Source organism: Salminus brasiliensis, chromosome 13, assembly GCF_030463535.1.
Source record: "Salminus brasiliensis chromosome 13, fSalBra1.hap2, whole genome shotgun sequence".
Classification (NCBI taxonomy): Eukaryota; Metazoa; Chordata; class Actinopteri; order Characiformes; family Bryconidae; genus Salminus; species Salminus brasiliensis.
Window position 1 is genome coordinate 8,030,838 of NC_132890.1, and position 11,389 is coordinate 8,042,226.

The 11,389-nt window shown below is 41.2% G+C and overlaps 1 protein-coding gene across 2 annotated transcripts; it reads left to right on the plus strand.

The window, feature by feature from the left end:
• The first annotated feature begins 354 nt into the window (after window positions 1–354).
• Window positions 355–8,721, plus strand: uri1 (URI1 prefoldin like chaperone). 2 transcript variants are annotated; one of them, XM_072695608.1, is made up of 11 exons: window positions 355–717; window positions 2,061–2,095; window positions 2,666–2,744; window positions 2,859–2,994; window positions 3,388–3,479; window positions 3,567–3,630; window positions 4,713–4,914; window positions 5,714–5,963; window positions 6,398–6,549; window positions 6,756–6,999; window positions 7,931–8,721. In XM_072695608.1, exons 1-11 carry the CDS (start codon window positions 646–648, stop codon window positions 8,111–8,113), a joined length of 1,509 nt encoding a protein of 502 aa, XP_072551709.1. In that variant the 5' UTR covers window positions 355–645; the 3' UTR covers window positions 8,114–8,721. The 2 variants fall into 2 exon arrangements, with proteins under 2 accessions (XP_072551709.1, XP_072551710.1); XM_072695609.1 differs by having other exon boundaries at window positions 3,570–3,630.
• The last annotated feature ends 2,668 nt before the right edge of the window (window positions 8,722–11,389 follow it).

Genomic DNA, 11,389 nt, shown 5'->3' on the forward strand with positions numbered 1-11,389 from the left:
TAGAAACACACTTTCCATTAAATTATGGCCCTATTTGAAAAACTGAAATTAAGATTACCGAGACTCTAACATATTTATTATAACATAATTCACGTCTAGGAACGCTTTTTCCATTAAATTATAAACATATGCATGACTTGAGAAACTGATATTAAGATTTATCTACGGGGATCATCACTTCGAGGCGTTGCGTGCAGAATTCGTAGATTTCCAAAACATAACTTCCTGTAAACTGGGTACGGGTATGACTTGTAGATCCGCACTCTGCGCAAGCCCTGCGCCGACCGACCGAGCGCCCCTACAAATCGGCGGAGCCTCGCGTCACGTGCTCGCCGCTGTGTTTTTGTTGGAAGACGAACATGGCGCAGACGGACGGACATTGCTGAGGGGATCGGACGCACATAACCCGTGGAATAATTTTGGGAACGGTTGCTTTTGTACGATGCAAGGGTGAAATGGTCTCATTCTCGAATTGGACCGTTTCTATCGCCTCATTGATGACTAAAAGGACACCAGGGCTGAGGAATACGTTCACTGGCATTCATAAACATTTCTATAGGACTTCAAACCCCTGAGTGTGGTGGTGGTGGAGGTGGATATACACAGTTTGTACGCCTGTTAGCTGCTGGAGATCCACGGGACACAATGGATGGAAACGTGAAACCAAGCGCTGATCTTCCGAAAGGCGTCGCGAGACTGAAAGAGGAGCACAGAAAGGTAAAGGGGTGACTGGTCATGTCTGGGGACGCTTTCGGTTTGTGCTCATTTGCAGCTCGGAAAACATCCTGTTCCCACGTCTAGCTTCTGATTTCGGTACTTCCAGCCCTCGGTTGCTTGTCTGCCTTGTTAAAGTGCAGGCGGGTGGAGCAGGACCCCCGCAGTTCTGCAGGCAGGCTGCCCCGTGTAACGCTGGTGTTTTCTAAAGAGGGTCAGTCACGTGCTGCATGGCAGCAGTGGGTTAGCTTACTGGGTGCCATTGCCATACAGCTGCTGCTAGATAGCTGCTTTTGCTGAGTTAGCTAATGCTATATGCCCCCCCAATGTATTACAACAGAAATTTATTATTTTGCAAAATAAATAAGTTCAAGTATTGATCAAATGATCTATAATAAATGAAGCACAAATCAGGTTGTTTTTGTGGATTTTATGGACTTTAAGTGTAAAGATAAGATTAGTCCCACAGTGAGGAATTTCTCAGTGTCACAGCAGAAAAGGCATAGCAAGACACTCAGATGCAAAAATGTAGATAAATTACCAATATATACACAATAGAAATAATAGAAGTAAAAAAAAAAAGCAATAACAGTATTATTTACCGATTATTTGCAGGTTATTCACAGATTATGTTTTTGTCTGGCTTAGTGTTTGTCTTTACATGCTTTGTCCCAGACCACAGACACAAGAAATGAGTTAATTTTAGATTTAAGACTATATATAAAATAAAAATAAATATAAAAAAATTATGAGAACATTTTAAACTAAATTTGCTTTTTTTAATTAGTTTTATATGTATTTTATACATGATAAAACCACATGATGAATGGACCAATAGAAATGCTCCAAAATGAATTGACATACATTATTTTTAATAATGATATATAAAATAAAAAACAAATTGTAATTTGTTTCCATTGAAAGTTTAAATTTGGTCTTTCTCCAGGGACACTAGGAATTAGGGGCATCAAGATACACCTTTTCCATTACGTTATGGCCCTATTTGGAAAAACTGACATTAAGATTGATCTATGAGTTTATTAAATTTGTTTCCTAGCCTTCCTAGACTACTTTTGCTGAGTTTTCTTTATCTAAAAGTACCCTGTACTTAGTGAGACTCTAACATTTATTATAATTCCTTTAATTCTGGAGTGAGTTTTACCTGGATCTATAACTATTAATGTTCAGCTCTCGTGATAGTCACCCGGTTTGCATCAGTGGTGAGTATTATTGCATGATTATCTCCTTTATATGACTGCTTATAGCAGCTACATAGTGTTTTTGTTTTTAATTTGTCCAAAGTTCTGTGACGTTCTCAAATGGTAAATGTCCAACTGTTTGCACAGGTGGTGAAAGACTGCAAAGGACAGATCACACATTGGTGAGTGCCCTTACTCAAAGTTCATAAAAACACAGAAGCCTCATGGCCACATCGTCACTTATTTGGCACATTTTGTTTATTTATTTATTGATTGATTGATTCTCTCTTAAATCAGTACTAGGTGATTGATGAAGCAGATTTAAATTGGACTGTATATGAATAAGATCCATTGTACAGATGTTCACTGCTTAAAAGTGGACAGTCTGGGCTGACTGGCTGGCTGTCTTAAGATCCCTGGGGATGCCACAGCCATCTGTGGTTGGGAGCCCAAGAGTGCTTAATTACCCTCAATCTGTCTGGGTGGGTAGGATGGCCCACCCTCTTCCCCATCATTCAGCACGATGCTAGTCAGTGGGGATGTCTGTTAGCTTGTAGATAGTTGCAGTTAGCTCCTCCAAGCATGTCTAGCTGTCCAAAGCACGTTCTAGCCTTCACCATCCCAGTGATGGTGGAAGACATAGCTAACTGGAGGGAATAGGTAATGATGAACTTGTAATTCTGTCTGCTGGGACTGTAGTCTGAAAATGTTACGTGTCTTCCTCTTCCTGTCTACTTTGTCCTGTCTACTAGGAAAAAAGTGGAGAAAGACTATGAAGGCCTGCAGGAGCGCCTGGTCACTTTGCCTGATAAGCTCTCTTATGATATAATGGTAAGTAAAATACTGTCCACCCCTGTAGTAATTTAAGGTGTGTCTGTATGGAATTTACTTTTTATTTATGAATCTTTTTTTTTTTTTCTTTTTTTCCTCCATTAAATGTTTTAGGTACCATTCGGGCCTTTGGCTTTCATGCCTGGGAAGCTGGTTCACACCAATGAGCTGACAGTCCTCCTTGGAGATAACTGGTTTGCAAAGTGTTCTGCTAAGCAGGCCGAGACGCTTGTCGAACACAGAAAGAAACGTGAGTTTTATTTGGGTTCAGTTAGCCTTGCATCTGCTGCCTTTGCTTTGAATGGTTCTTTGAGTCATGGTTTCTATTATTATTATTATTATTATTATTATTATTATTTATGTGATCGGTTTGAGTGTAAAACCTTTTACATTAGTAAAGAACCTCAACATCAAGTGAAGGTTATTTAGACCTTTGAAAAAACTTTCCACACTCACACATCTCTATTACAGACATGGTCCTTATGGAATCGCTCAAAGAACCATTTGAAGCACCTTATAAGAGCGCGTATGTAAAATAGATAGAGATTGAATGGCCGTTTAAAAATGCTGCTATTTCCACAAACCTTATGTCAAACTCGTGTGTAAAATCTGTCTTGTACGACTCTTCCGTGTCTTTGTCCAGATGTAAAGAGTAAACTTGATGATTTGCACAAAGTAATGAAGAACTTTCAAAGCAGAGCAGGCTTCACAGAAGACCTGGAGAAAATGACTGGCGTAAGTGGATCTTACTTTCTCACCCCGGCAAGTCCCGATTCTATCACATAACAGCTCAGAGAAATGATCTAACCCATGCTCTCACAGCAGGCTCCAGGAGATTTTGTGGATATTAGAGAGGACGTCGGAGAAGAGGAAGCTGTTACCAAAGGTAACTCTCTAAACATGAAGGTGATGCAGGAAGTAGGGGAGTGACAATGCGTAGAGATATTGTGATATTACAGTGGAGCAATGGGACAGGGTGTATTGTGGAGCTACATCCTCAGAACAGATATAAATGGCTGCAAACGTTGCAAATAACCAGCACCAGTCAGCAACCCGCTGTTTACGCATGTGCAGTAGTCCTATTTCAGGATGTGCAGTGTCATGTAAGGAAATTGAAATCATTCATGTCGTGCTACAGCTTGCTTGATACAAAAGGAAAATTCCCACTGTGCTCATTTTCCATGGCATATTAACCAGTGGCAGATTGGGTCTGACCTATATCATTACTTGTACTCTAATCTTTGATATACAGAGGACATTATTAATATCACAACATGTTGATCATTTTACTTTTTTGATGGAAAATTTGTATTTTATATATTTCTAAGTTATAGTAAAGGTAAAGGTGCATGTATTTGTCACTGTACAGCGAAATGTGTCCTCTGCATTTAACCCATCTGGTAGTGAACACACACTCACATACACACGTTAGGGGCAGTGAGTACACACACACACACAGGGCAGTGGGCAGCCAACTCCAGCGCCCGGGGAGCAGAGAGGGTAAAGGGCCTTGCTCAAGGGCCCAACAGTGGCAGCTTGCCGAGCCTGGGAATCGAACCCACAACCCTGTTATCGATATCCCGGCGCTCTAACCACTGAGCCACCACTGCCTGCATATCGCATAATTCAGTTTATTAAAATCCAAGCTGCCCTACACTCTAGCATGGTCATGTAATTCACCACACTCCTTCATTTGCTTGCATCACATTAGTATATTATTCAGTACCGTGGATACAGCAATTTTTTTTTCTTCCAAATTTTGTTAAATACAGTGAGAATATCACACAAGTGCTAGTGCATGATAATCATATCATGGTGTACTTTATGTTTTGGTGGTTGTTGGTGTGTGTTTGTGTGAGAGAGTGACATATAAGCCAAATAAACAATCCTGGGTAAATAGGGATTATGCATTACTATGAATGAATTTAACATATGGATGCATTTAATAATGCATATGGTCTTTGCCAGGTAAGCATCGTGTGGCCCACAAGCCCAAGTCCAAGCCTAAGGAAGAATATATGCTGCAGTTGGAGGAGGACAGTATAGGGGAAGAAGAAGAAGAAGGCGGAGGAGGTGGAGGGAGCATTAAAGGAGCACTGTCTGAAGAGGAGCTGTGGGCTCGGCTTGATGAGCTGGAACGCATGGAGGACGAGCAGGATGAGCGAGACAGGTGAGAGGAGCAAAGATGACTGCATATCGCACTGCATTGAGGACAAGCTTAGAATTACATAAAATACTTGGGGGCTTTTATTGAAAAAACAATGGACCAGAGATTAATCTCCAAATTCTTCAGTGAAGATAAAAAAAATAAACTTCTCAACCGCTTCTTAGAATTAGGATTGATTTTTCCACTGATATTTGAGTATGTTCTGTTGACATCGACCCAATACTGATGCCCAGCGATAGAGGCAATACCCATACCCATCTCTGTTGATGTTAGAATGTGAAAACTGTCCTAATTTATTAAAAATGTCATTCCCAACCACCATGTTTTGAAACTGATATTTTAACCTGATCTATTTTTAAAATTTGGCCTGGATTGTGTCACTAAATAGTTACTGCTATAAGCCTTTTTTTAGCCTTTGTCGTGACCTAATGCTTTATGCATATAAACGCAGCTCAACAGAATTTTAAAAGAATTTTAAAATTGAGTGATTTCTGTAATAATAATGAAAACATATTCTGAAGGGTTTTGTGATGCATGTATATCACTTTGGCCAGCAGATGGCGCCAGCAAGCTTTACATTCTTTATATAGTGAACCAGTTTTTCAGTTTAGTTGGTTCAGAAAGTTTCAGAAAGCCTTACTTATCACATCACCACCTGTCTGACATGTATGAGCAGCCAGTCAGAACAGAATGTATGAAATTATGAATATTGCAAAGGTGCCTCACCAATTTACATGTTTAATGTGAAAATAGTGCAATGATGTGAAATTGCTATGTGTCTGTCTGTCTGTCTGTCTGTCAGAATGGACAGCACAGACACTAATGGAGAGGATACTAGTTCGTCATCATCAGAGGAAGAGAAGGAAGCAGATGCTGGCAGGGAAGCTCAGGTCGATGGTCAGAGCCAGCGTGAGGACCAGGCTCCTGTCTCTCATGCAGTCCAGGTCAACGGCATCACTAGGCCGCAGCTTGATGAAGAGGCAAAGGAAGATGAGGAGGAAGGCAACAGTCTGCCAACTATCTACTTCTGTCACACTGTTGAGCCTAAAAAAGTAAGAAGTCATTCCTACACCATATTGACAAAAGTATTGGGACGCTTGCTCATTCATTGTTTCTCATGGAGTCAAGGTTATTGGGAAGGGGGAAAATGCTTGCCTGCTTTTGTTGGCGTAACTGTCTATGGTCATCCTCAACTCCCAACTCATCCCAAAAGTATTGTATGGAGCACCAACCATCATTCCAGAGAATACTGGGGGGCTTTATACCTCTCTAGCCCACGCATGGTGCCAATGGGTTCATTTTTATCTGTTCCAGAGAGTCATATTCTGTTGGCTGTACTGATGGGGACTTACAGTAGCTTAATGAATTTAATAGAAGGTTTCACCACAAACGTTTGGACATGTTGTATGAGTGTTTGTCCTCATCTGAACAGTACACAGTTTAAATGGTATGTAAGGGAAGTATTTGTCTGTCTTTCTTTTGTTAGGTGAGAATAAACACCGGAAAGAACACCACGCTGAAGTTCAGTGAGAGGAAAGAGCAGAAACAGCAGGGAAAGCGGAAAAAGAAAAACGGCAAAACCAATGGCCACACAATCCAAGAGCATCATAAGATCACAACTCCTGCGGATATCTACAGGTAGCAGGCTGATGATACTGAATTTTACACTGCACATTTATTCATATATGTGTATATTATAAATGGGATCTATGTAGCTATATAAAACATACTTTTATTGTCTGTTAACATTAGCATCAGTATCTGCATGACAAATTCCTAGTACACGCACGGAGATCTTTGGGTTGCAGGTGTGGTTATGGATGTTTTGCACTGTGTGTTTCCAGGGTATTTGTGGATGTACTGAATGGCGAGCTTGTCCCGAGGAAATCCATTCTAAAGTCACGCAGCCGCGAGAACAGCGTGTGCAGCGACACTAGTGAAAGCAGCACAGCAGATTTTGAAGAACGGCGTGCCTTTTTTGGACGCACACAAAGCCATGACGAGGCTACCCACAGTGACACCAGCGACGGGATTACAGAAGAGGATAGCCCTACTAGCATAAGCCTTTACCCGAATGGTCGCTTTGAGGTACAAATTACAAGTGTTCTGAAATACATTTGCTTCGAACCGGTCACAGGGAATTCCATGTTGCACAATCACCACAGTGGTTCTTCCTAGAGTATGTCTGAAATTCTTCCTTGAGTTTGAGGTGTTCTAACACTTATCCCACAGAAAATGACAAATGACACTACCCATAACTTTCTTATCTCAGTGCCTGAGTCAAGGATGTTTCAGTCATGTTTCAAAACACATCTGTCCCACAATCATCTCTGGGGTTTGAGGCAGTCCAGTTTCCAAGGTAGTGAACATTAGAGAAATGCAGAAGTTTAAAAGGGTCGCTTGGGGTTAGCCTTTAGCCTAGGACAGTTGGTCAGGACCTAAATGACTTCTATTTTTTTCCGAAATCCAGCTGTGTCTGATGGTCGTAAAACAAAAGAGTTTAAGAAAGAAATCGATCTGGAAATGAAACAACATTCAGAACATATATTTTATGGGCAACAGTTTTGGGACCCCTGCTCATTCATTGTGAGTATGTGTGGGTTTTTTTATATTGTTCCCCCTGAAATCAAGGGTATTAAAAAAAAAAAAGTTCTGGAGCATTGCTATGAGGATTTGATTGCAATCAGAAGCAAGAGAGTTAGTTTGGTCAGGATGTTTGACGATCACCATTCCTGAGAACACAGTTCCGCTGCTCCACAACTCAATAACTGGGGGCTTTTTACCCCTCTAGCCCACGCCTGGCATTATTCTATTGGAAGTACTTCTCCACAGGGACTAGACTGCACTAATCTGCACATCTTGCACATTGGTGTCAGCATTTCTGTGAATGAATGCATTTATTAGAAGGGGTGTCCACAAACATTTGGGCATAAAATATACATATTGTTTTTGGTTTCTCTATATATTTAATAAGTGCTTATTTTGCTCTGTGCTAACCGTAATGCCTTTTGTGTTTTAGGCTTTTTCCGGCACAGTGGTCGAGAAGGATCCACTGCCCTCATCTATCCCTCACCTGACTATTGCCCCTCCTGCCCTGCCCACCATCCCTGAAAGGAAGCAGGAAGAGGTGGGCTCTGAAGTGCCCCAGGAGCCCACCAAGAGGGTGTCAAAGTTCAAAGCCGCTCGGTTGCAGCAAAAGTGACCGATTCACTCTCCAGGATCCAATGGTTTCTCTTTTTGTTTGTATTTTTTCGTATGCCTGACACCCCCGGGCTCTGTTTCTCTGTGCTGCTGTACTGTACTGTCTTCCGTGAGTCAGTCCAGTGAGTTTCTACGGAATATGCTCTGTGTGCTACGCATTTCCTAAACATACTCTTGCTTTTGTCTTGTAAGGGTCATGGCGGTAGGAGGTGTAGCTCTGCACAACCTTCTGTGGCCTCTCTTCTCTGCTAAATTGTCCTGGCACTTTTTTGTGGCAACTGGGCCACCTTTACACACATCCTTCTTCGCTGTTGCCTTGTGTGTTCCAGTACGCCACTTGAGTGATCAATGTGAACATCAAATGGTAGAGTTAGACATATCTTTTCTTTGAAAGGTCGTTGTCTTAGTGATTCACTAGCTGCTGTGATGACCTGCCATGCCGTTGAGATGTTTTGTACCTTTCCGAAGCTTTCTCCCCCTGCCAGAAAGTCTGCTTTACCTTCTTTACGCTTTCCGTTGAGCTTATTTTCTACATGGGTTTTTTTTGTTTCCAGTTTTTGAATGTAGACCAGCTTTTTGAGACTGCCTACAAATGTTGTTAACTGGAAAGAGAATAAATGATTTTGCCTAGAAAATCTGACTGACTGGAGTCTTCTGTTGTGGTGGTAGTTGTTTGAGCCCAGCATGCTAGATTATCATTTATGAGCTGCCATACGTTCAGCCACTCTAACCCTGGACGCCGCAAGACCTCTGAAGGTGTCCTTGCGTTATCTGGCATCAAGACGTTAGCAGCAGATCCTATAAGTCCTGTAAGTTGTGTGGGGCCTTCATGGATCACATCATTAAGCCTTAGGTACCCATGACCATGTCTCTAGTTCACCCGTTGTCCTTTCTTGCACCATTTTTGGTAGGTACTGACCATTGTGGGAACACCCCACAAGACCTGCCTGATGTTTAGGAGACGTTCCTACTCTAGTCTAGCATATTAACTGGATAAGCTTGACTAGCTACGTTATGCCAAATACTTTGTGTTGCACCACTGTAATGTTGAGCTGCAGTCACTAGGGGGAGATAAAGTCAATGTTATCATTTTCCTGTTCTGAATAAAATTCTGAATGTCTGTCTAAGCCCCTCTTAAGCTTAAGCCGTTAACAAGTGCTGTTAAGTATTCGTTTGCATTATAGCGATACACAAAGCACTATGAACAAGCTTAGGTTGCAATACAGTAGTTTACAAAAGTACAAGAAATATTATTATTCAATTTCATTCAATTATCATTCAAATTTAATAATATTTGTCTGTATTCTAGCTGTGAGCAATGAAAAGATATAAACCAATGCAGGTAATGCCACCTTATAGGAGCTGTAATGTCAGACATTAGATAAGTATTGAGCACTTTGAGGAGCTGTGCTGTCTTCATCAATCCCTGTGTTTTCTCCTGTATTGGTGACTTGTTTGATTGCAGTTATCCATCAGCACTTCAGTTCATTGGCATTTAGACTTGGACAGGACCTGAGTCAGCTGCTGGACTGAATGCTACACTCTATAAAGTTGAGTTCAGCTAGACTGAACTGTGAGCATAACCTGCACTCTTGACAAGAAACTGTTTATTTTAAGTGCATTTGTTCTTAATAGGCCCCTTTTGTTGTAGCCCACCTTAATCTCACATGGGCCCCATGTAGGCCCTATATGCAGTGTACAACCCGGATGTCCCATGTTTAACCTGTCCTGGTCCCATCACTGATCTTGGTGGGGTATTATATATGGGGGCAACGTAAAACCTAAGGACAGGCCCCCCATGGAAACATGTTTGTGAAATGTAATCAAATCTTTCTCTCATCTCTGAAAATAGAACCCAGTCAAACAAAGTACAAATGATATAGTTTTTATTAGCATTTATTTCTTATCCAACATTATATGTCTTTGTTAAAGAATGTATATGAACCTTTTCACTGTTAGAGACTAGGCTTCCCTATACAGGAAATTATAGAAGTGTGCCAGGCTTCAAACAAGGGAAATTCCTAGGAACCTCAGAAAAGCGTGCCAGGTTGGGAAAGGTTTCTAAACCATTTCAAATGAGTTTGTGCTCCACCACTCCACTGTTTGGCAGATGTCATATAAATGAAGGGAATTCAGCATCACTATTAAGTAGTATTATACTATTTGGAGGAACCTTTGCCAGACGAACGCTCATTGTGAGATTAATAGTGATGCTGAATTCCCTTCATTTATATGAGATACATCCAAAGGATCTTTTGAATTAAATAATAATGCTGTGTATGTTTGCACCATCAGGGAAACACTGGATTAAAACATTACAACATAAGAATCGCAGCCCAACTATTAAGCATGGTGGTCTGGGCCTGCCTTGGCTTGCCATTATTGACCTATAGGCCAATGAATCATTAAACCTAATGTAAAATGTTAAAATAGGAATAAAATGTATTATAAGAAATGGTTACAGCATGGAAAATTCAGACCTTACCCCAACAGAAACGTTGTAGACGAACCTAAGGAGAGCAGTTCATGAAGCCCACCTACATCACAGTTGCCCATTCTCTTTTTAATGAAGATATTAATCTGTTTAATTGGTTTCCATTTGTCTAGTTTTGGGACTTGTGAGGAAGATCTAGTCACGTTTCAGGTCAGATTTATGCAAATTTCTTTTTACTGAAAGCTGTAAAGGGTTCACTGTAGTTGCACTATGCTAACTGGTGAGGTCTGTTGCTTGTAAGCTGCATTAGCCTTTTAGCTCAAGGTCAAAAGTAAGCTTCTGACACTAAACATGCCCTGGCAGATTGGCTGCACTCGACTGGAAAGTAGGTAAACTTGTTTTAGAACACTGCACACTGTATTCAGCTGGTATTTGCTATAGTTTTTATACTTTATTGATGTTAGCAAACCATCTAAGCTAAGTCCCTTGTGCTTCAGCTGTACTAGTCCAAACCAAACTAAAGGTGGCCAATGTCCATCCAGTCTCGCAGCAACAACAAGAGTCACTTAGACTCCATTCTCCCCTGCAGTATTGGAGGTCATGTGTGTCTGAGGCTGTCAAAGCGATGAAGATTACACTAATGATCCCCTCTATGCCTGTGAGCTCTATGTCCACTGCCTCCTTAGACATAGTGCACTGATGACATGCTGTGTGTTAGACATTTTAGGAGTGCTGTCTCTTTCTCTCTCTCTCGCAACAAATGACATCTATGCCTAATGTCCTTCCTCAGGTAATACTATTGACTGTAGCAGGCCGTGACACTTCACAAAGGCTATTTTCTCA

Excerpts from the sequence above, each read along its gene's own strand:
- uri1 (XM_072695608.1), top strand. The coding sequence starts at position 646 with ATGGATGGAAACGTGAAACCAAGCGCTGATCTTCCGAAAGGCGTCGCG. Across the intron at positions 5,964-6,397 it reads ACACTGTTGAGCCTAAAAAA|GTGAGAATAAACACCGGAAA; the intron begins GTAAGAAGTCAT and ends TTCTTTTGTTAG. Across the intron at positions 6,550-6,755 it reads ACTCCTGCGGATATCTACAG|GGTATTTGTGGATGTACTGA; the intron begins GTAGCAGGCTGA and ends GTGTGTTTCCAG.